The sequence below is a fragment of the Poecilia reticulata genome, chromosome 2 (assembly GCF_904066995.2).
Source record: "Poecilia reticulata chromosome 2, P_reticulata-male-v2, whole genome shotgun sequence".
In the NCBI taxonomy this organism is placed as follows: Eukaryota; Metazoa; Chordata; class Actinopteri; order Cyprinodontiformes; family Poeciliidae; genus Poecilia; species Poecilia reticulata.
Genome location: NC_088831.1, coordinates 22,063,684 through 22,088,229, shown reverse-complemented (window position 1 = coordinate 22,088,229; position 24,546 = coordinate 22,063,684). Strand labels below are relative to the sequence as shown.

The window sequence follows — 24,546 nt, the reverse complement described above, 5'->3', positions numbered from 1 at the left end:
TTCACGCTGATTGGCTAAGCCTCCAAAAGTAGGAGGTTCAGGAAATAGATGTGCTAAAATCGGTTCCATTGCGCATATTAGAACATATTACTGCATATCTGTGACATATTGAGCAGACATATTCTGTCAGGCCACTAACAAAGATCAGACTGCAGTTTGTTATTTCATTACTTTGGCTGAATCATGATAAACTGCCTTGTAATGCTTTGGAAATCAAAACTAGCAAAACTGCTACATTGCTTTCATAGACTTAGCTCCTTTTTCTAGCTAATATTTCAATTATATTTAGCTCTCTAACTCTTACTTTAACAAGAGGAGTTTGAAACGGGAGCGGCTGAGCGACAGAGCCTACAGCTCAGTATGGGAGCCGAGAGCAGAGGGGCTACTGCAGCCGACAGTAAAAAAAAAAAGGAAAAAAAGGTATGTCTTTATTTCTTACCATCTTCAACATAGAGCCTTTAAAACCACAGAATAAATTCTGAATATTCTTCTAAAAAACTCTGGTGCTGACCTATAAGTTTAAGTTATACTTCCCTAGTATTTCTATATAGGTTCTTGGCCAAACAGGAGATGCCCCCCCCACCCCCAAAAAAAAGTTTAAAGCAACGTCAGTTATATTTTAAATAACACATGACTTTTATTGAGAACCACTGCAATAAATCAATATTTATGAGGAATTTTATTGAGTGGAATTACTTATTAAAACTCGTTTTTATTTAGAGCCTTACATTTTTGTAAAGGTGTAGCAGAGATTAGATGGATGACTCTGAACCAAACTCATATCTAAGCAACATTTGAATCTTGAAACATCTAACATTTTGAACCCATGTTCCTCAAATCACATTCAGTCACATCCCCTAACTTTAAGTCAAAAAGACTGGAACAAAACGTCCCGATATTTTAAAGCGAAATGATTTAAAATGGTCCTGGAAATGCCTCCGTTTGCCCGTGACATAAACGCTGTAATTGTGCCCACTGCAGTGAGCTGAAACCGTCCAGCGCGTCGTTCAGGAATCCGTGGCCCTCTGATTTATCCCATGAGGTTATGTCGCCTGGCGTTCCGGGTCCCACGTGAGGCACGACCCCCCCCCTGTCTATATTTCATCAGCAGTTTTATTTACAGCGCCATCATCAATATTGCCTGCCCTCGGTGTGGCTGGCAGCCTTTAAGACCTCTGTCAGCTAGTTAAGTAGATTGAATAAAACACAAATGGCTCGCTCAAGCTCTCCGTTGCACAACCACCGTAAACCCAAATGTTTGTCGAATGAGATTCTTGGACACAGGCCCTGAGCTCCAACGGTCAAATGTGAGGGGCTCAGCTCCAAGTGAGAAGCAGGCGTCCGGGCCGGGTGATTTAACATGGTTTGCCAGGCCTCTCTCTGCCTTATTGAGACGAGGGGAGGACTCTTCCTCACTGCCCGCTCACTCTGTCCCTCTCATCCCTCTCTGTCAACCGGTTGGCGCCCACACTCCGACGTGGCTCCTTGAAGTGAAAGGCGAGCGTTCAAATTTCTCCTTTATTTAGTTTTGTCACTTTCGGCTTCAAAAGGATCCGCTGAGAACAAGGAGTCTCCTGTTACGTCTCCTATACAAAATGTTTTTCTCCCGGAACGTAACTCCAAGTTATTTCAGAATTCACATATAGACCGAAGTTTTGTTGTTCTTGAACATTTCTAAAATATTTGAAAGAAAATGCAGCTTTGGAGTCTGAAATACATCTGGGCAATGTTACTTTAAACGCAATTGGATGATGTTTGCAAAGCAGCCAATCCATGAGTGCCACTTATTTTCCTTGATGCTGATTGGCTAAGCCTCCAAAAGTAGGAGGTTCAGGAAATAGATGTGCTAAAATCAGTTCCATTGCGCATATTAGAACATATTACTGCATATCTGGAGTTTAAACTTTTAAAATAGGCAGTTTTTAGATGAGGTCTAAAGTTGAACAATTATAATTTTAAAGCTCAGGCTGTTATTAAAATCGGCAGGCCACAATTTAATGTTACACTGAACCTTTCCTGTCTTATTTGTTCAAATTTTCCAAACATTTTCTCCCATTAAAAGGATGAATTCAGCCTCTACGCCACATTAAAGAGAAAAAGGGGTAGAAATCACACTTCCAGTAGAGCAAAGTGTGGTTAAATTAGATTTAAAGAAGGCGTTGAGCTGCAGGAATATTGAATGTGAGTGGTGAGGATGAGAGCAGTAAGGGTAAAAGTACAGAAGCACCTATCTACTGTACAGTCTACGAAGAGCAGCGTGAATTTGGTCTTCTTGCTCCTTTCAGGCTGAATTTAATCTAGAATAAAAATAAAAATAAGTAGAATAGCAAAGAAAAGCTGTGCAAAAATGACTGATGGCAGCCAACTGAAGCGGTGTCCAAAGTGTGGCCAGCGTGCCATTTTGGCCCTGCAGAATGATTTTGTGTGGCCCGCGACTTAAGTTCGACAATTCTTGAAACCAACCTGAATGTAGATGATGACTAGATTTCATGAGCACAAGTTTGAGTAGATCTTTCTTATTTTTACTTAAAAATTTTATAGACTCCGTTACAACACTCTTTGATTAAAATGACAATTTTTTTCCCCCAAACTTTGTTTATTTGAATAATGAAGTAAGGTCAATGCGGACGGTATTTTGAAAGTTTCCAGGTGGCGCTGTTGAGTCGTTTTGAGTTGCGATTTTTGCAACGACCTTGAAATCTGTAATTGTCACGCAGACTCGACACGTCCGCCAACTTTGGTGAGTTTTTGAATACGATAAAGCCCCCAAAAAGCCAATTCATTTGATGGAAGCATAATAAAAACAAGAAGAAAGAGTACGATTACAAACGTTGGAGAACTGAAGCAAAAGTTCATATTGTGATATTGCAGTGAAAAATTTATTTATTTTAAGGCTTCACTCCAATAAATTATATATATATATATATATATGTATATATATATTATATAAGGTTGATCACTTGATATCACCGCCTCTACAGGGCATCGATATATTCAAACACACAGAAGTAGTTGGTGCATTAAAGCTGCTGAACGATCACTGGCTCATGGACAAAGACACAGAGGCTGCAGTGTCTCCATCCCTGCAGTTTTTGGCCGGAGCTCCAGACATTTTGTGATCTGCCCATCCTGTCTGGCTGAGCCCAGAACAAGGACGCGCCTGTCTGTCTGCCGGCCCACTGGGACACACGGCTCAGCTCTCATCAAAACAAGAAGCTATTTACTCTGTAAACAGAACAGCTGAGTGAACTTCTGATCATCCTAATATGGCTGCTGCGTAATGTGACGGCTTCCTAAACGGGCTGAAGTTGAACGAGCCTCTGTAGCAGCAGCTGCTCAGCAAACATTACCCACAAACGTACACCTCGGGCTCTGTCGCTGTATTAGCATAAAATTAATTACTACTGATGTGCTTTTAGATCATGATTATTAGCAAATATTTAATTAGCCAATCAGAGCACAATGGAAATCTGCAGATATTTGAAGAGTGAGAACCATCTCTTTTTTAAAAAATTTTTTTTTTATCTTTTCAACCGTTTTCAGACTTGTAGCTCAAACTAATTATACACATTTCCATGTCAAAACTGGAGAAATATGTAAAAAAGGCACGGAAGTAAAACAGCTGGCACATTTTAAATACAGTGTTGTGAGGAAGAGACTTGCAAACTTTCAGACGTTATGAACTTTTTTGTTTTTGCTTTACCGTCACATATGTGTGAGTATCACAATTTGTTAAATAAATCTGAAATGCATGTCAGAAATATATATATTTTTAAATACAGTGCAACACATTGCCTATGTAGTGAACACCTCACTTGAGAATATATCACCATAAAATTCATAACTAGTATATATATATATGCACTATTAAAAATCGCAATATGGTTTCAGTTTGTGGTTGTAGTAACAGATCAAAGTTTTTATTTGTGGCATTTTCATCTTTAATATTAAAAAAAGGGTCACAGAGGTCAGCAGAGGTCAACCTCTTAAGGTATTAAGATTTGGGTCTTGATAGGTTGGCAAGTCACTGTAGGTTCAGTAGCTGTACTGTACTGAAATAAAAAGCTGTATTACGTAAAAAAAAGATTTGATCTCCTAGTTTCTATCGCTTCATTTGATAAAACGGTGTTTCATCATGTGAGATGTTAAACTTGTAAACAATTGCCCAAAGGTAGGGCATTTCTTCCAATATAGACACCGTTAAGTGCAGTGCTCTTTTTGTCCAAGATACGGCCTCAGTTTTTCACACGGCTGTTATCTTGTTGTTCAGCACAACTCGTTAATATCGGTGATCATCAGGGACCGGTACTCTCCTTGCTTACTTGTCATCGTCTTTAAAGCGGATGGCAGCGTTCCCACTGGCCCACCTTCGTCTCCTCCAGCAGTCTCCTCCTCCGGCCCACCGGCTCCTCCCGGTGACCTCCTCCTGGCTGCCAGCCAGCCTGTCTGCTTCTGTTTGCAAGCAGAATCCCCCCACTGATAAATACTTTCAGCGGGCCCATTAATAACTCTCTCTAATTGAGAGGTACGGCGTAGCGTTAACTGAACCAGGACGTCGCGTTCTTGTGCGTTGGAGCTGCTTGGCCTGACAGTCACCGGGACGTTGAGTCACAGCAAAACACAAATAGTGTCCCTCTCCGTTATTTATGTGAGGGCTAAAGACTGAGAGCGCTTTATTTAGCGTCTCCCCCCGCCGGTGGCAGAAGCTGTTCTTCGGCTCTGATCTTGATTTTCCTGCGCAGCGGCAGCAGAATCATTTGTGGTGTAATGATAAAGCGCTAGTGTCTGGGCCACTGGCACCAGCAGTGATCCACGGGCACTCTGCTGGACACACCCTGACTACTTGGCTCGTTTGTCTCATCCATCTCTTCTCCCCCACCACCACCACCACCTCTCTCACACAGCCAAGCATTTCGGCGCTGCAGTCATTTGTTGTCTCTAGATGAAAGGGAGAAGATGCCCTTCTGTGACACGTTTTAGGCTCAGACTGTTTCCACTTACCTGCTGGGTAGCGGAGCACATTTTACAGGAAGGGTAGTCTCTTATTTAAGTGGACTAAATGATAATACCACACTTAATGTGATTTAGCTTTATTATATATTCCCCCTAATGAATTCCCCACTTTGCAGTTGATGCCACTGCTCGGCCTGCTGCTCCCACTGCCGTATTTCACCCGACACATCTGCCAGTTTGCGCAACAAGGAAGTCCAAGATGTTCATCCAGATTCCTGGTGGGATCAGCTTTTGTGGCATTTCAGATCCAAACTGGGAATTAAAGTGAACCGCTCCTTTCCTTTACGACTTCGAGAGGACAAAATTAAAAGAATCCCGATCGTTTGAACGCCCTAATTCAACCTGAGCTGTCAGAAGATGAGACGAATCGTTGTTTCCTGCCAAGCAGGTTGTAAAGATTGACCTTACCCTGTCCGGCGGACGTTCGAGTCCACCACGAGCCCTAGCGGACCTCAGCACAGGATGCCCAAGTATATGGGGCCTTAATCTAAGGCAAATATTTGCTACTCACTCTCACATACCTCAGGTTAAAACAAAACATTGACGTGTGAAGAGATTTTAACTCGAGCATCCGTGTTCGTACTTAACCCGTCTTTCAGTCAGAGTCCTAGCATCATGTTCCCCGTTCTCTCATTCACCGAGATCAGTCTAATCCGCTGGATAATCCAAACGATCAGGCACACACACCCAGCTAGCCATAACAGTGATGTGTTGGCATCAAGGTTTATTGTCCTTAATCATGTACAATATACAAAAATATAGGGTACAAAAAAGTTCACAGTGTCTAAAAGGCAGTGATTATAGTCTACACGACAGGTCTAACAGTACACCTGGTAAGTTGCATAGAAGGGGCACAGAGCCTCACATCGCCGGGGGCCGGAGCTCAGAACGACCAACCGCGTGTAGAGCTCTTAGACCGGGGCCAATAGAAATTTAGAACGATCAAAGAGATCCGTTTGTTCTCAGTTAGTTTATTTTATGTGATCCATAAAGCTTTTGATTCCCGTCAGCGGTACAGCCAGTCGATCTCGTTTGTTTGGGCAGCTGGGGGAGGTCGCGTTAGCCACAGGCGGTAGGTCACGTCACGGAGCTCCGACCCCAAACACACCGCAGGGTTTATTGTGTACTTAGCTGCTGCACTTTTTTTTTTTTTTAACTATAAGGCTTCTCTCTCTTTTTTATTTTTTAAACAAAATGTTAGCTATACAGTATACAGAGTCATTTACACATTCCTCTTCAGGGACATTGAATGGGCAGAAGGCTGCTGCTCCTATATACAGATAGAGCTCTCATGTCGTGCGTGTACATTAGCTTGAACGTGAGTTAGCCTGGCCGAGTTAGCATTCATTGATCAGGCAGTAACAATAAAATATTCCAGTGAAAATGCCCTTTTACAAACCAAGCTATAAATAATGTACATTCCACCAAGAGGCGCAACGCTTGACTTACGGTTAACATCTCAGATGTGAAACAGAAAAAACAAGCTGAACATCTGAAGAGTGACAGAATTTGGAAACACACACACACACACAGATAAAAACCGCCTCATATGTATGAAAGCATTTACATGGTACAAAACAAAGCAACCCTATTTTTTTCCTTTTTTGTTGTATTTTTTCCTCTTTCCACGCAAACAGTCTCCACTTTCACACATTCATGCGTTCATTTTCTTCTAAGCAAGCAGAAGTTTTTTTTTGTTGTTTTTTTTTCTATATTCAAGTAGGGGTTGAAAGGGCTTGGTTTTTTGTTAGTTTTCATATAAAAGAAACCAAAAAAAAGGAGACTTTAAAATTCATTGTTTTATTTTTGTAACATTTCACGTGTTGACGATGCATTTGTTATGAAAATGAAATTAGAGAAGCAAGAGTTATTAATTAGTTATATTCTTATTTAACAAAATATTCTCCTTCTATGCTACAGGTCGTTGTGAACAGAAAACCGCCGTAAAAACGAAACATTTAGAAAAGAACAAGTGCCAGTCTGCTAGCTTATTCTACCGTCATAGAAAAACAAAAAACAGAAAAAACCCAGATCCAGTTCTTCAGCACACTGGCCATATTTGATATGACCACTGAACTATTTAGCTCTCAGTAGAATTGCATTCATTCAGTGGAGAATTAATTGGAGAATCAATCAATCCTCTTCTCCGGGCGTCCTCGTTGTTCTCGGATGAAACAAAAAGAGAGAGAGAAAAAAAAAAACAGAAATGGGAACATAAAATCACCCCAGGCACCCGCGGCATTCCCAAAGCTTTTGCCGTTCCGAACAGCCCCACCAAATTCCCGGTTGTGACCTTCACACAAGCACATCCGCATCTTCCAAAACGGGATCGGGACTTTGATCGAAAGCTGGTTTAGACAATAATTCTCTCCAGCTGTGGGTGACGGTGCTTCATGTGAGTTTCCCCAAACAGCCTCACAAAAGCTTAATCAACTTTAAACTTCTTATCTTTCCCGTCATGTGAAAATACCAACAATGGGGAGGACGAGAGAGAGAGAACGAACGCATTTCCTCTCCCACTCCACCGCGCTGATATCGATCTGTAATTTATTTTGTCATCGACTTCATTCAGTTTTCTCTTTTGTTGTCGTCGCCTCACCCTGTGCTGTGCGGCGAGGACGAGGAACACGTGTGCCCTTTGTTCTCCGAAACTGCTTTTGTTGTTGAGGGACTCAAGTTCATTATAGGCCAAGAATGTTGTTTGTAATGGAGAGAGAGCCAAACATAAAAAAGGTAACTCTTATCCCGTAAAAAAGTTTACTTTTGTTGTTGTTGTCAGATTCCCATCGGTCTTTGCAGAAGGGGGTCGTCGACCCGGCACCTGCACCGGAGCGGTCGCGACAATCTCCTCACAGCCAGAGTTCGGCCTTTTGTTGACTTTCTTTTCGCTTGTTCCCCACGTAAAGCGCTGGCGCTGACACAGCGACATCCCCGAAAGATTCCTTACAAAAACACACGCCCCCAGACCGGTTGCATAAGTTCTTGACTTTACCAGGAGCCGGGCTTTTGTAGTCCGAATCCACGTCTCTCGACGGAAAGTTCCAAAAACAACCAACCCTGAAAACACAAACGCCACCAGGCAGAAGAGACTACGGGTTCAGGGAGGTGACGGCGTAGAGCACAGAGACGTTGCCAAGCTCTGAATAACATTTCAGTTCACATTGGTTCACTTATGTCACCATGGTAGCGGCGTCCGTTTGGGGGGTCGGGGGAGAGAGAGAGCAGGATGGGGGTGGTGGAGGGTCATCGGCGGGCTGCGTCTCAGCTGTTGTTACTGTTGTTGTAGGTTCTGCAAGGTGAGGGGGAGGAGTTGGGTTGGTAGTCAAACTTGCCGAGTGGTGTGGGATAGTAGGTGGTTGTGTAGACGTTGGTCTGCTGGAGCGGCGTTGGGTAGAAGTTGGATCGTTCGTCTGGCAGCAGGTTGTTCTTGTTCAGCGTCTGAAATGAAACAGAATGAATGAAGAGTTTAACATCTCTTAGACATATTTGTTTTTTTGCGCAGCACTATCCTAATGTAATACAACTTTTACTGTTTTCCTGTTTCATGTGTTACAGTTAGCAAGATGTTTGCAACTTTCTTCAGATTAAGAACTTTATATCTGTGTGATAGAATCAAACTTGTTGGATAACTGTTCAACTCTTCCTCCAAATTTTCTATGGAATAAGATTCAGAACTTTGTGATGGCTGCTCTAAAACATTGGCTTTATTGCCCCAAAGCCAATTTGAAATTAATGTAGAGGTATAGTAATGGTCTATGTCCCCTAGGAAAACCCATTTGTAACAAAATTTTAACTTAATGATCAAGATGGCGGATGATGGCCTCCATGCTTTGCTCTCTCGTACTTTGAATGTGAGGTTTTTTTAGGGTGTTTTCACACCTGACAGTCCAGTAGACTTGGTTCAATTGGGCAACATTTGTTACATTTTCATCTGGAGCGGTTCACTTTCTCACCACACTGTGTCAAACCAACCAAACCCTTTGAAAAACCTGCTCACTTCCTCGCCTGTGGTGGCGCTGCACCAAGAACCACTGCAGGAAACAATATGAAAACCTCTGAAGAAGACATGAGTGCTTCACCAAATTCAAACAAAAATGGAGTGGCATCAGATTTTATCAGTCGTAGGATTACTCTTATCTTTAAAAAAAATCCCAGAATGCTTTGCTCTGTAGTCTGCTTCCTGCTTTTGGCGCGGTCTTCGGTCCGTCTGGCATCAACATTCAAACCGGGCCAGAGTTCACTTCAGGCAGACCAAAGTTTGAGGAGCCGGTGTGAATGCATCCTCACTCTTTGCTGTTACTTTCACCCAGAGAAGGACTCCTAATGTCCTCTCTACATATTTCTTCTCCAATTTGCATCGTTGGAGGCGCAGTGCTCTGTGTATGATTTACCAGAAATGAAGACAAGGTCAACAGGGAGGCACCCTTGTCAAACTTTAACAGCAGAGACCGCCCACACTCTTGCCCTCAATCCATCTGGCTAATGTCCGCTTTCTGGCAAACAAAAAGGTCAAACTGCTGCTTCTAGACTCAAAAATCTACAGCACAGGGAGTTTTCATTTATATAGCCCTTTTAAAGCTCACTTGACTCAAGTGATGTAATCTCCTTGTGGTATAGAAAACAGACATCTGGAAAATCTTTAAATAATGAAGAACGTAGCTGCAACACAGACTGCAGCCATCCATCGCTGTAGGTCGGTGCGGAAAAAAGAATGTCTTGATGTTATTGCTTGCGTATGTGTGTGTTTACAAGCAAACAAAATCAAGGTAACAAATCTAATTTGAATCTCGTCAATCGCACTCAGTGCTCTAATACATAGGCTGACAAGTATCTAGTGGAGCAATCAAGAATAAAAACGAGTCCAAAGCCCATGTTTTATTTTAACGCCACTGCCAACTCGTGAGTAAAAGCCAAACGTTTTCCAGGGGAAGCTTCGACTAATGTGATCCCATCTGAACAACTCTGGAGACCGAAGCAGGCAGATAATCAGGTTAGAGTTGGTGAAGCACACGATCGGGGAGCTAACATAAATTGGCCTGGAGCCGAGGGAACCCGCCGCACAAAAGTGGCGTTGCGGTACGCGGACACTGTCTGCGCATCCGGCCTCCCCCCATGCAGTCGTTAAAAGCTGATGAGTTCAGTCTTTAACAACGCAGTGGTTTTCGGCGCCGTGTGCAACCAACCGCAACGGTAACCATGAGGATTCGGGAGGCTGCGGCCATCATGGCACAGAGAGCCGGGAATCAGGAAAAAGCCTTTTCAGTGAAACGTTTTAGATGTCGGGCAAAAACACAAGTTGAATCAGGATTTGGGTCTGAGACGGATCTGACCTCCGCAGTGTGTATTTGTCTGCTTTTCATCAAACAGTTTGATTTGGGGGAAATTATGTTATTCGTTATTGTATTGCACTGACCAAAATACTACAGTGAACCACTTTATTCATGAGACGCTTTACAAACAACACCAAGGTGCTGTACGGAACAAAACAAGACAGGATTAAAGGAAGACAGACTAACGGTGAGAAGCAAGGAAACAGCCAGATAAAAAACTGATAAGAATAATAAAGTAATCCAATAAATAAAACAAAATCAGTCTCCGGCCACAAATGTGACCCAAATCCAATTCTTCCCCTTCCTATGCGACCCACATCCAACTTTCACATGGCAACTGAATGACCCAGTTTAGATTTTTTTTCACCCCTCACTCCAAAAATAAATAAATTTTAAAAAATCAGATTTGTGCCTCTTTCATATCTGGTACTAAGTTGGATACTTATCCTGGTTCACATCCAAACTGGCTCTAGCTACTGGTTGTACTTCCTTCATCTCCTTATGATCTTGTGTCACATCATTCATTAGTGTGAATGACCAGCAAAAAGAAAAACAGGTTCCAGCACTAATGTGGAATCGAGCATCACTACCTGCTATGTGAGCATAGTCAAAGTCTCACTCTGGGTTGAATGTCAGGGAGCAAAAGTGTCCCAATCATTGGGTTTAGGGTTTCATTTGTGTTTTGTATTTTGAGCTTTTTGCTTATAGTCAATTGATTTTTCCACATTTTGTTTCTCTGTACTTATTGTCTCTTTGTTTATTCTTATGTTCTGCACTTTGCGTGTTCAAAGTTTATTCTCTTAGGTCAGTGTTATTTTCCCCCTGATTTGTTTTTTTTTTGTCTTCGTTCATTAACTTAATGCTCAACATTCACCTTTCCTGCAGTCTGGCAGTTTTATTCCCTGTCACCTTATTTCCTCTCCTCCCTCAGAGTTTATAGGTTTTAAAGTTCCCAGTTACCTTCAGCCACCTCTGAACTCGGGTTTTTATTGAGTCCTTGAAATGCCTAAAAACCTCTGATCAGCTGACCTACAGGAGCCAGATGGTTCGTATCAATGCCAGTTAAGCCACTAATGAAATCCGCCTAAATTTGAAACAGTAGGAAAATTACATTTTAAAAAAGTTGAATTATTAATGACAGAATGTGGATTTGGAGCGACGGGTCAATCTATAATCCACATGTTCCAGATTGAAAACATTTTTCTGACATTTTATCATCTTTTTAATTTCACTTTCTCTCAGGCCTGAAGCTGAACTCAGACCCTAAGGCCACGATCAGAGGACAGATGTTGCTATGACTGATACGAGAACTCACGCACACAAGTCGTGAGCTTAACATGATTAAAAGTGTTAAAGTAAAGCTTAGAGAGATGATCTGTGTAGTTTTGGATGACCTGAAGCCTTTTAAAATCAATTAAAATGAGCAAACTGAGAATTTGACAGCAATTCAAAGTAGATATGAAGCAATCTAAACATAATGCTGTTTACAGTTAACTAAACATATAAATAAAGAAGTTCAGATACAGCTACAAAGGTCACACAGCAAAGTTTTGCAGAAACCAAAGAGGCACAAATAAGAAGTAATCAACCTCATGTGGGACGCAGAATGAGCACAAGCATCAAGAACCGGATGCCACGTGTTTGCATTTGGAGAAAGATGAGGGGAACAAACATCCGCTCCTACCTTGAACTCCATGGGTGTGTACTTCTCGTTCTTTGGTGTGGTGTTGCCCTTGTAGTTGAGGTGGTTGGGCGTGGTCGGGTGAATGACGGCGGACTCCTGCGAGGGCTTGTGGAACCGCTGGCAGTAAACGTAGACGAGGAAGGACAGCAGCCCCGCCCCCAGGAAGCAGGAGACGCCCGTGGCGATTAGGTGGATGGAGGTGAAGGCTGACAAACGAAAACGACACGGGAACGTCAGCAAAGGTCTGAGGGATATTTTATTCAGGCGAGGAGATTTGCATATCGCCCAATATTGCCGTAACGATCAGCATATTACCCCTTTCACAAAAGTTGGTGCTCGGGGAAAAATTGGTGTGCTCTTCAAGCCGGATCGGTGTGCTGTGATAATTCATCCCGACTCCACGACTTTATTCCCTTTTTATGAAGAACAATTTACAGCTGGGACTTCTCCCGCTGGAGCCATTTTACTTTAGAATTGGTTCAAAGATGACATGCAAGGCTGCTCTCGGTCACTTTATTCATTTATAACTCTGTATGGACATCTATAATTGGTTGGGGTGAAATTTGAAAAAGAGATTATGTCAAATGCCACCATCCGATTTGATTTTTTTTTTTTTTGTAGACATAAATGAAGTAAGAGGGATGGATCTGACTGAGGAAGCGAGGACCAAATTAGGAAGTAGCTTAACAATGATTCCCAACCTGGGAGTGTGTGGGGTTTTCACACACACTCCCTAAGGAGCAGCACAAAGTCTGGACACATGTTACTGGACGATCAAAGCTGCGTAAGGATGAAGTGCAGCGAACACTCCGGGTGTGAGGGCATTGGTCGTTTTGCAGATAAGGAGCTTTAGGAAACAACAACGTATCTTCAAAAGAACATCTCGAGGTGTTGGAAAAAGGAAAGGTCAAAAAGAAAACCACAACAGTTTCCGCCGGAGCTGAACTAGCTTTGAGGCGAGGTACACAGATGTACCTTCACAGGAAAACCCCTTAAGAGGGAATTTACGAGTTGCCGACGTCAGCGAGTACAATTTTCACATTTCCACAGCCTTGATAAGTGCTAACGTCTTCTATGAAATGTCAAACTAAGTTAACTTTTTACATAATATTAGCATGACATGCTAACAGCTGGATATCCGGGCAGCAGAGACGATATTTCACAGTAACAAGTCGTGGATGACTTGGTGGCGAGCGCCGCTCCTCTCCAAGTCTAAATTAGTTAAATTTACTTTAAATTAATATTTTGAAAAATTCAAAACTTTTTTTTAAAACATTATGCATATAAGAGGATATAATAAGGAAACTACTTTTTACACGGCTGGTTCCATTAAGTTCCCACATGTTGCTGTACAATATGCTGAAAAAAACTGTTTTGACATGTATTCAAGTGTTTTCACCTCAATTATGCTGCTGCTACCAACGTTACTCTGCTCCACTATAACACACAACAGCTCCTAAATGCCTGCTTGAAAATTTCCACGCTTGGGTTGTCAGGTAAATAACATCTGAATGATTTATTTCTTTTCACAACCTGCTTTCAACATTTATTCAGGGAACTTTGGAAGCACCGTTTTTAAAAAAATTTTTATTTTCCAAGTCAAAAAACAAAAATGGACCAGACTCGTAAGAACGTGATTCTTGAATTTTACAGCGAGTGAAACAGCAAACATGAAAATGCGCATTTGATGCATGAAAACACACACGGCGTTCCAGACATCTGTGGGAAACATAAAGGGAGTCGGAGCGGCAACGCAAAAAAACCTGAACATGCGCTGAGCTCGGACGAGCCGTTAATCCACTTACCTCCGCATTGTTGGTCCTTATCAAAACCAGATGCCGGGAGAATGACTGCGGAGAGGAGAGGAATACAAGTCAGACACACAAACAGGCATGCAAACACACACACACACACGCCTACACACACGCACACAGACACACACACATGCATGTGTTCACCGTCCCCCGGAGGAACGGGCTTCAGAGCACAAACGCCGACTGTGAAACATGCAGAAATGAGAACAAGATATGAGGAACATGAAAAACTGAAATGAGTTCACCGTGTTGTTGTGCGAAGGGTCCATAGGGATTGGTTTTAATTTAATGTATCGATGAAACCTGAGACTTTCTAGGTTTAGATAATTGGACTGTCGAGTGACACTCCTTCCCAAGTTTCGTTCAGTCGAGCTGGACCTTTCCTTACTAGAGACGATTTACACCAGGAAAACAACTTTATTTGTCCATCACATCCCGTCTTTCTGCAAACTTTCCACCCCGAAAGCGAACAACCATGTGCGTGTGTGTCCGTGCAAGTCAACGCGTTTAATTGCAGAGCCACGTTTGCTGATTAATTTTTGTTGCTAATATCTCCCCCCCCGCCCTCCACCTCTTCCTCCTCCTCCTCCGCAAGAGACCTCTGCCGATCCCTCCATGGCCTCACTGAAATGTGCAATAAAGTCTAATGTGATTTGCCGTTTGTGACGTCCCATTAATATTAATCGCCTTCATCTCAACTCGTTAGGGATTCAGAGACTGGAGGGTCCCGCTCTGGCGGGCCACGAGAGATCACTTCAGGAGAAAGTTTCTGAGATCCGCATCAGCATAACAAGGTGAGCTGAGGGCCGACCAGGCGAACTGCTGACTTGCTGAATTTCACGCAGACCTAATTATGCGCAATTAACAAACAGAGACCGGCTTACAGCGCCAGGATGTGAACCACACACACGCAAACATGTTTGTGTTTACCAAAGCTTATGACCGAGGATGACAGTGGGGGTGAATTTTAATCATGATGATTCGTATTTAACAACAAGACGAGTCCCAGGGACTAAAAGGTGAATCCTTATATTATTTTTTTTTAAAAAGAAGAAGCTACTTGGAGCATTTTGTAAAGAGAAACTAACAAAAAGATGCATTGAACATACAATCGTATGACTGAGAGCCATCTAAACAGTAACTCTAGAGCACAAACTACTGCTTAGACCAAACAGCTTATCCATATCTAAATATCGTTGGACCCGACCTGCTGCTTCCTCTCAAGACTAATGTGAAATACCCAGGTTTTCAGCTTCAAAAGAATAAAACTGGAAATAAAATAAAAAAACAACTGCGTAGACTCTTTATTTCTAGGTGAACAGAATTAAAGCGTCTTTTGAACATCAGCAGCGAAAATGTGTTAAAAGAATTACAATAAATGGATTTCCTTTTAATGCTGTGTTGGATGACACACATATTTAATGTGTCATCTGGTGGAATAAAATATGCAGTTTTAATACAGCTGCTTATATGGATGTTTGTTTTTTTCATTCACCAATAGCACAATGATTAGCCTTTAAAACAAACGCAACTGATTTTTAGCTTGTTGACATTTAAGATTTTTAAGTTCCATCAGAATTTTGATGACATTTCTGAATGATTATCATTGCATTTCAGTCCTGAGGTTATAAATATATTTTAGAGGGACCCATTGTTCAGCAGGCGGGAGAAGGAACCATATTGACTTTTAACCACAAACTCCCCGTTGGAGCTATTACACTTAGAAGTGTCACTGATTCACCTTGTTGGAGAGCAATAAGAGAGACAAGAGTATTTTCTGTCCTGCCGTTACAACATCAACACGTAAATATGGCTAAACTCTGCAGGAACCATGTGCTTCGATCTGTTGAAGCTACAAGGCGTCATATTGTGAGGAGCAAACTCTCCAGGTGAGAAACAAACGGTGAAGACGTCGCAAAACACCACATCCCCCACTGATGATATGGTGGATTATCTGTGTTGTCAGAGCATCAGACTCTCCCAAACGCCATGGGAACCTGGTTGAAGTGCATCGAGAAATCAGGACAGAAATGGTTGAAACTCTGCGTGATACTGAATCACCTTTCTTGTTTTCTTCCCACCTTTCTGCAAGGAAAATTTCCCTAAGGGGGAAATGATAAAGTTATACCGATAAAACCATTTTCCACTGTTCTCTCAAGACCCGAGATCTAAAGCCTGTGGATAAACTATGGGATGAGCTGAAGAGATGTCTGGAGACTCATCGGATCAAGAGACTGAATGATCAGATCACTTCATCTGAGATCCTGCACAAAGTATTAAAAGCTGTGATTTTGTGTTCGAAACAATACGACATGTCTTTACAGCATTTGAGTTTAAATTGAATTTTTTCCTCAATCTAAAGTAATTACTTAAAATTTTTAAAAGTTAGAGGAGGGAGAACAAGAGCCTGTCATGTGTTATAACTCTGAGAAAAACAACTGAGACTGTGCCATTAAAAAGGCTGGGACTATAATGCATTCATTTTGATTAATTAATTACATATCAGTTAATGTGTTAAAAACTGCTTTGTTTTTGTTTGTTACACATTCAAAAGTCCAGAGCTGGAGCCATATGTGTGTTCCTGGTACGACCCGTAAATCTGACAGCAGTGATGGACGATGAATCGCCTTTCTTGGACCATCAGGGGTAAATTTTTGGTTCAAAAAACAATCTAGTGAGATGGTGGAAAACACGACTGCTGTGTGCAAGTTGAGCTAAAAGGAGTTAGCCTATCACAGAAGCTAATCAAGCCTAAAATAGAAAAACATTTTGCAGCAGTAGACGTCCTGAGCCCACACAGTCCATATTTTTATACAAGTTTTTTTTTTTTCTTCTTCCAAAGTTCAGTGAATGATCAGAAACAACTGGAAGCTGAATGGGTAAAATAGCATTTTACAGCAATCTGTTGGCTGAACAAATATCTTTGTTGTTGAAGTCACGTGTTGCTCATTTTGTCTATGCGGTTAACTCGATTGAAGATCCTAATCGAGCCCCACCGCTACTCCTTCTGCGTTCGAACAGCCAGCCTTGTGACATCGTGGAAGGAGAGTGTAGGAGAGTGGACGGACTCACCAGGTATCTCGTTGCAGTCCCTGCGCTGGGTGCTGTTCCCCACACAGGGGGCGCTGCCCTGAGCGCCGCACACCCGACTCCTGGTCTGGAAGCCGGAGTCATCGCAGGCCGACCACAGAGACCAGGCCATCCATCCGCCTGAAAACAGAGAGGGGGGGGAAGAGAAATCAAAAATAAACAACGGCATTCAGAGGGTTAAATTAGACCGAGAATGGCCTGGAAACCATGAGGAATCTCAAGCTGCCACCACCAAGCAACCCAAACACACCAAGACTGTTTAGTGCATAGCAGAGATATTTGTCTCCCAAGCCAGGCTTCAGTCCTGTTTCCCCGCAGCAGGCAACCAAGCAGTAAACAAAAGCTGCTATCCAATAGGAAAAAAAAAAGAAAACCTCCCGCTTTCAGAGCCTCCCTTTGAACTATACACTTGTTGGACTCTTCTGTCCTGCATTCAAGAGCAGTGGAGTGGAGGGAGCCCAGGGTATGAAAGACCGATGAACAAAGTTAGTTTGGTGCTCAGCTTGCTCTACAGCTTTGGCAGAAGGAATCTGAGTAAAAAAGAAAGAGGACGGACTGCTTTTACCTTTCCTACCAGTCCCGGACTGACCGACCTGTCGCTTTGTGAGCTCAATCTGTTCCCTCCTGTCAGCGAAAGCCTCTGGGCAAATAAAAACACCAAGCAACTGTTACAATATCCTCCGCTCTCGTTGGTATTCCGTCCAGACAGCCAAAGCTATGCACAAGTTCACATGACGACATGTACCAGAGAGAGTCCTGGACATCTGCTGGTGACCGGGTTTCAGCCTCGATCGACTCCGACCGGACCAGCCGTCCAGAGGCGACACCGTGTCGCACTTACAGCAATCTTTGGTGGTAATAAGTGAAGAAGAAAAGGTCACTTTCAATGTTGGTGAGATATTTTTGGTCACAGAGACGGTGGGAGCGCTGGAAAATGTCGAGACATGTCTGCCTCCACATGTCTGCCACATTCAGGCTGCGAGACGGCGAGAAAGAGTGAGACTCACAGAAGATAACGAGAAAAAGTATAAGAGTTACTGTAAATGGCCGATTTAGAAATGCTGGCAACTTTAGTAATGCTAACACATTAGCATCTGACATCATCTGAAGCTTTTCTGTGACACGAGATGTGAAGTACTAATCCAAAAAACTCACGACTGTAGGATTTACGCTTCGCCTTCAGGGAGGAATGACAAAAACAATAGCAGATAGATTTGTGCTGTGCTACTTAACCTGTTTAGCTTAGCACAACTTCAGATAAAGCACATCTATATTATATGAGCACTTGGGAGACAGGTTACTGATGGAAGCCAATGAGGTGGAACCAAAGTGTCAATAGCTCATGCGCGTTTGATGACATGTTAAAATCACAGCGCTATCTAGTGGCCTGGCATGACAACTACAGCTGACTCAGGGTGTCTTGCTGGTGCAGACTAAACGCTGAACTTTTTTCCCAATCAGCATCAGAAAATACTGGCAGTGTGTTCAGGCAGCAGAGCAATAAGCAGGCTGAATGAACTGATTATTGCCTGAAGTGTGAGCAGGCATGCACACAAACGGACTGAAAAACATTCAGCATTACATATCTTAAGTCCATACTGGGAGGTAAAACTGTACAAAAATCAAGTTGTCGACAAATTTTGATTGTTGTACTTTTTAAATTTGAAATAAAACGACCTCGAACAGGAGCATCAACTAACCCGGCGACTGACAGCCTGTCAGTGATTACACATGCACAGACAGCTGTTGCACCAGGACAACCCCGACAGATGAGGGCTTTCCTGCTCGCCAGCGTACGAGCAGACAAGCAGACAGATTGGGCCTGAAGCTGGGTTAACCGGATGTGTTGGTTCACGTCAAACAGGAAAGCATTAAGATGATATAACAGAACCTGATTAGTGTCTAGCAATGGAGGGGAGGCCACAAAGCCATTAGGTGCTCTTTGTAATTACCAGGGAGGCTGGCAGTGTGCATTAGTCCCTCTGTGAATGACAGTTTGATTGATTCAGAATGAAAAGCCTCTGAGAGAAATGACAGCTCAGGAGACGCAGTCGTTTAATTCAGACGGACAACAACAAATGCAAGTCAGGCGTCGAAACGCAAGATTTGCACATCAACGACCCCGGGTCATTTCTGATTTGCATGATAATTATTTAAATAACACACACACACATGCGCGCACTGGTCATTTGATATTAAAAAATGAAGAATCAGAGTTGGGCTAAAACCCTAGGAGATCTGATTCTTAATCATCTCAGATTAGGAAACTGATGTCATGAATCTTTCAGTGACCATGTGGGAACAGAAAGGAAGACGATTCTTATACTTCCCACGTAGCGTCCGGCTCATTCAGTCTGGGCAAAAGTCTGAATACATGCGGTGTTTATTCAACCTGCTTTACTTGGTCATCTATAAGGAAATTAGGTGCGACTTAAAGTACGAAAAGCCAATGTTTGATACAGCAGTGATTGATTTTAAGTTTCCCCACTTGCAAAGAACGGAGAGGTCTGTAATTACGTCATAGGTACACCTCAACTGTGTATGTATAATTTTTAAGTAATTAATTTGCATTTTTTTGCAGAAAACAAATATTTTGACACAACATAAAACGAGAAGTTCATATTTGATACAATTCAATAAAATTTTTTTAATTGATCCCAAACTGGAAATTAGTTTAATTAATTTACAGAAACTTTTGTTTACAATAACAGAGGTCAGATGTCTCCTGCAGTTCTTGACCAGGTTTGCACTACAGCAGACATCTTGGCTCCACTCCTCCATGCAGATCTACTCCAGATTGCTTGGGTTTTGGGGCCTTTGCTAGGCAACGCAGTTTCAGCTCTCTCTAAAGACTTTCTATCGGGTTCAGGTCTGGAGGCCGACTAAGCCAGGACCTTGAAATGCTTTTTACTGGGAAGAGGCGCCATGACTGCTCTGAAAAGTTGTAAAGATCCACCACTCAGGTGCAAGAAGCTCTCAACGGGACGTCCTGCACTCAACAAATCTGGCTTGACGAATGACAAAACAAGAAGTCCAGAAACAAGAAGCCCAGTTTGACGGATGCCATGTCAGCGACACAACAAACCCCCAGAGAAGATGCTTTGGGTCCATTTTTGGCTGATAGTGGTCTCAACCCTGAACCTAGTGACTGCACTGACTTTCACTCCACACTGAAGCTGCACCTTGTGGTGTTCTGCCACACAGAAACACAACAAAGTCTATTAAGGATTGTGGTTACGACGACAACGACGCTGCAAAAACACAAAAACCTCACCAGGGATTTTTGTCTGGTTTCTAGTGCGAATATCTCAGTACCCTTCAAATAAAACTTACAACAAACTCCTATATCTTGCTGACAGGCTACATGTAAGTTAGCTTTGTCTTATTTAAAGTGTACAAGGATATTTGAAGTAGAAACCAGACATAAAATATGTAGAAAGATTCTGTGTTTTTATAGTAAAAAACCAAAAGGTTCAAGGGGGATGAATTGTTTAATTTAGCTAAGGAGTTGTTGATCCACAACATCCTGTAAATTACATTAACAGCTTTAGAAAACAATGTTATTTATTTATTGCTCATCTCCAACTACTGTTTGCATTTTCTTGGCTACTTACACAAGACGGCAAAAGGCAAATATAATGTGGGTTCTCAGTGATTAAGCAGCCTGGTGGAGAAAAACCCACTTGCAAATGTTTCTGTTTTTTGTGGAGGTAAATTCAACTTACCTCCACAGTGACTCCAGTGAGAGGAGTCACTGTGGAGAATTTGGGACAGAGTGAAAGTAAAAACTTACGAGGCACCTTCAGCGAGGGCTCATAACTTAACTGAACCAAGACAGGAAGCATAACAGATGCCAGACTCCACTGAATTGTGAACTATAAAAACTTTGAGTGTAAAAAACCCCCCAAAACCTTTTGAGTTCAAATAAATGAGATCTTGGTATTTTTCTCCCGTTTTAAACGACTAAACTAAAAAATTTAAACACTAATATTTTTTTTATTACTAGTAATATCAACACCCTGCTCACAGACACAATGCCAAACATTCGGATGTGTTGCGCTAAAGTTCCCATATGCTTCACAGCGTGATGGTGTCTCTTTTTGAAGCTCCTCAGAGGGGTTGCCATGGCGCTCAGAGCTCCAGCTGCACAGCAAGAGGGGCGGCTTGTTTTCTCAGCATGAACGTTTATCTTCACATTTCATGAAAGACTCTCTTAATTCATTAGGAAAAAAATACTGAAGCCGACTCACCGAAGGGGGGCAGCACAGAAATGACACAGGAGTACAGCGCCATGCGCAAGGACTCAAACCCTTTTTAACCTTTTGTCATGTTGAAATCACAAACTTCAATGTATTTCAGTGGGTTTTAGTGTTTGAACTCAACACATATGATGCAAGTCTTTGCATGATGAGATTTTCACTGGAAAGACAGGAGCGTTTGGACATCTAGAGACACTTTTGCTCTTTCTTCTTTGCAGTATAGCCGAAGCGATTCTGATTGGAGGAAACGTGTCTGTGAACATCTTTTTGAGTTTAGCCACAGACCGTCATTCAAACACATCAATATCGTTTGACATAAACCACGCCATTGTTGCTTACATTTTTATTACGGTTATAGCCTACAGGAGGCTGAAAACAAATATGTGTCAAGTTTCATTTGTAACTATTCGCAATTTTGAAAAGCGTGGATATCTTTCCTCGCACTCACACAAATGTCTCGTACGTTATTTCTGTTGGTCTATTACGTAAAAATCCCACTAGGATTTGTGGTTATAAACCTGAAACACTACTGAGAGCGACACAGATGTTGTTGCGAGGCGCTATAAATATCCACATCTGAGTTGTGACGCTGAATTTCAAGCGGGACCTTACCGTCACAGGTGTGTGTGTTGCACAGGGCCTCCTCGGTGTGCAGGCCTATGCAGATGTCTCCTCCGTTGGCGGGGGCGGGGCTGTTACAGGAGCGTGTCCGCTGGTAGTGGCCGCTGCCGCAGCCCACTGAGCACTGAGACCAGGGAGACCAGCAGGACCACGCACCTTTCACTGCAACACACACACACACACACTCCGATACATTAGTTTATGCTACCTTAGTGTGTGGTGCAAAGCAGCATGGAAGCCATTTAACACTGAAATATTACACTCTGTGAGGAAGGGCAAGCTCTTATCACAAGCCTGGATTCATTTCAGTTCACTATCTAATAAAAAAATGTCCACAGGGGTCAAACGACTGAACTCCAAGAAGAACAGTTCACGGGAGATGTTATGGGAATACTTACAGAAACGAAGCTGCGAATTTAAAGGGCAAACAAATTTTGTTTTCTGCTTTTCCACCCAGCTGTGCAACACTCAGCACAGATGTGTTTAAGTGGGTTTATTTTCAAGAGATTTAAATCTTATGGTCACCCTGTATCAGTGTTTTCACATTTTCCATCGAACACCACAGAAAATATTACACCATCCAAGTGGAAGCAGTAAATAGAGTTTGGAGACAAAACGGGTCCCTGTCCTAAAAACAAAAACTGCTTTGGTTGTTGTTATCATCTGACACACTTTAAGAAGGAGTTCAGCAGCAGACCAGATATAAGCTACTCAGAAACAACTGGTTCTGAAGTCACATCTTTACAGATGTGGACTGCTGCCCTGTGAAACATGGAGGATGGCAGTGGATGAAGCTGTTGCTTAAATTCTTCAGTTTGTATTAACAAAAAATAATTTGGCGCAGAATTAAGTTTACAATGCGTGACAAAATGAAGCCTAACAAAGCTGCACCCGTTCTATTCCAGCCCATCAAACTGAGTTTTCCACACGTCCCACAACATTAAATGCAATCTGTCTTCAACGTCACTACGCTCCGTATATTTAGATGCGTTTTTTTGGGTAAACTAGGGATCAGTGTGGGACATAAACAACACGTTGGTACCCTTCTGCTGCCGTCTCAATCATCACACCTCCTCCTACGTCTTCTCCTACCTGAGTAACGTACTGATTTCTTCTTCTCTTCCCTTGGGGGGGAGCGGAGGGACTGCTAATGCCTCGTCAGATCTAATCAGAAAAGTGCGGGTGACTCATTGACCGTCTGGTTGACTGGCTGATGTCTGCCTGACGGAGGCAGGGAGGCGTCGTTGCCAGGTAACTTGAGAGGCAGAGTGGAGACTTGTTTAGCAGATAGGATGACAGCGAGAGAAGCAGGATGTTGCTATTTAACGCTAACCGGCTCTCACAGCGAGCCACGTCTCCGACTGATTGATTCTAACCTGACTGGATGAGCGTCTGACTCACCGAGTTACAGGAAGTCACACTGATAAACTGTAAATATTTGGTAGCTATAAAATGACACTCATGCTTTTTAACTGCTTTTGCGTCGGTGCTGCAGTTTTGGTTCATCCAGGAAGTTTCATACCAACCAATTTGTGCATGGGAACGTTTTGTACCTGCTTCGACAGACAGTAATCTGGAATGATCTTCTATATCCTTTTTCTAGTCTATAATGGGAAAACGATACGATAAATTGGAACATGGAGTAAGAAACAGTTTTCAGTTTAAACATTTTGAGGACTGTTTGTCTCCTATCATTATGAAAACACTAAGCTCAAATTAAATTGTAGGATCGGTTTAATGACACAGGTACAAGCCGGTTTGTTTACAGGTACAAAATGGTAAAAATGTTGATAAATAAAAGAGTTAAAACAAGTGAACAGAGTTGTTCTCTGTGCAATAAATGGGATCAGTAGTTTTGTTGTTTCATTCTAGCAGCATTTTGGGTCTCATTAGTCAAACAGTTCTGGTTATCAATCAAAAATCAAAGCTTAACGGACAGCAACAAATAAATCTAGTCCGATTTTTAAAAATTCAAAGAAAACCATATTGAGAATTATTGTTGGATATAGTCACAGACGGGGGATGGGCAGCACTTCCCTTCCCCCACCTGTTGCTGCACACAACTTGTCAGCTGGCTAAAACACGGCTACTGCACAGAAGCAGTTTGGCTGCTGGGAAACTCAGCGTGTGTTAAGCATTTCAGTCCAGACTTGTTAGCTAAGCAGAGAACCCGATTAATATCAGCTAACATCAGCTGGCAAAAACTAACTGTAAACATATTAATGTGGCTCAAGTCTGTGTAATAAGTTGAACATTTTTTAAATAATTACTATAACTTTAATAATAGATCTATCCATCATCATCATCATCATCATCATCATCATCATCATCATCATCATCATCATCGTGTTAAATACCATGATACCATAAACCGTGGTATTTCTGCAGCTAATACTGTTAAAAAACGCCCACATCTGGTTAGTTGTAGATATCTTTTGACATTTTTATTCTTTGCAGGCAGAAACAAGTGTGGCACAAATTATTTTCTGTTCACCCCACAATGTAAAAGTCATTAGCAAAAAGAAAAAATTCAGCAGTGTGGCTTTGAAAATACTTAGATTTTCAGAGTTTTTACTCTTGGAGTTCATTTGATAACTCTTGAGACTCAGTTTGCCTCATTATAAGAAGACAAACGGCTTTGTGACTGAATCAAATACTCCTCTTGAGTAGAGGCTTGGTCTGCGTTTTAAAAGTTTAAAAATGTTGCTAACAAATTCACGTTCGACTCTCAAAAA

The 24,546-nt window shown here is 42.2% G+C and overlaps 1 protein-coding gene and 1 long non-coding RNA gene across 13 annotated transcripts in view; one reads left to right on the top strand and one right to left on the bottom strand.

Moving 5' to 3' along the window:
• LOC145549101 (uncharacterized) overlaps positions 1 to 24,546 on the top strand; it is a 32,364-nt gene that overhangs the window by 5,653 nt on the left and 2,165 nt on the right. The window contains exon 2 of one of the 3 annotated variants that reach the window (XR_014085054.1): positions 14,548 to 14,635. The exons of the other annotated variants lie outside the window; for them this stretch is intronic. This is a non-coding gene — a long non-coding RNA (uncharacterized LOC145549101). The remainder of the gene's footprint in view (positions 1 to 14,547; positions 14,636 to 24,546) is intronic. 3 annotated transcript variants of the gene reach the window in all.
• Positions 5,721 to 24,546, bottom strand: part of sema5ba (sema domain, seven thrombospondin repeats (type 1 and type 1-like), transmembrane domain (TM) and short cytoplasmic domain, (semaphorin) 5Ba) — a 221,888-nt gene continuing 203,062 nt past the window's right edge. For 7 of the 10 annotated variants that reach the window (XM_081600568.1, XM_081600572.1, XM_081600576.1 and 4 more), the window contains 7 exons: positions 21,803 to 21,973; positions 17,677 to 17,778; positions 17,497 to 17,571; positions 16,914 to 17,051; positions 13,833 to 13,877; positions 12,028 to 12,233; positions 5,721 to 8,451 (listed from right to left, as the gene is read on the bottom strand). In XM_081600568.1, coding sequence (XP_081456694.1) covers positions 8,275 to 8,451; positions 12,028 to 12,233; positions 13,833 to 13,877; positions 16,914 to 17,051; positions 17,497 to 17,571; positions 17,677 to 17,778; positions 21,803 to 21,973 — 914 coding nt within the window. In that variant the 3' untranslated portion in view covers positions 5,721 to 8,274. The remainder of the gene's footprint in view (positions 8,452 to 12,027; positions 12,234 to 13,832; positions 13,878 to 16,913; positions 17,052 to 17,496; positions 17,572 to 17,676; positions 17,779 to 21,802; positions 21,974 to 24,546) is intronic. The other 3 variants (XM_081600564.1, XM_081600580.1, XM_081600581.1) reach the window with 3 other exon arrangements.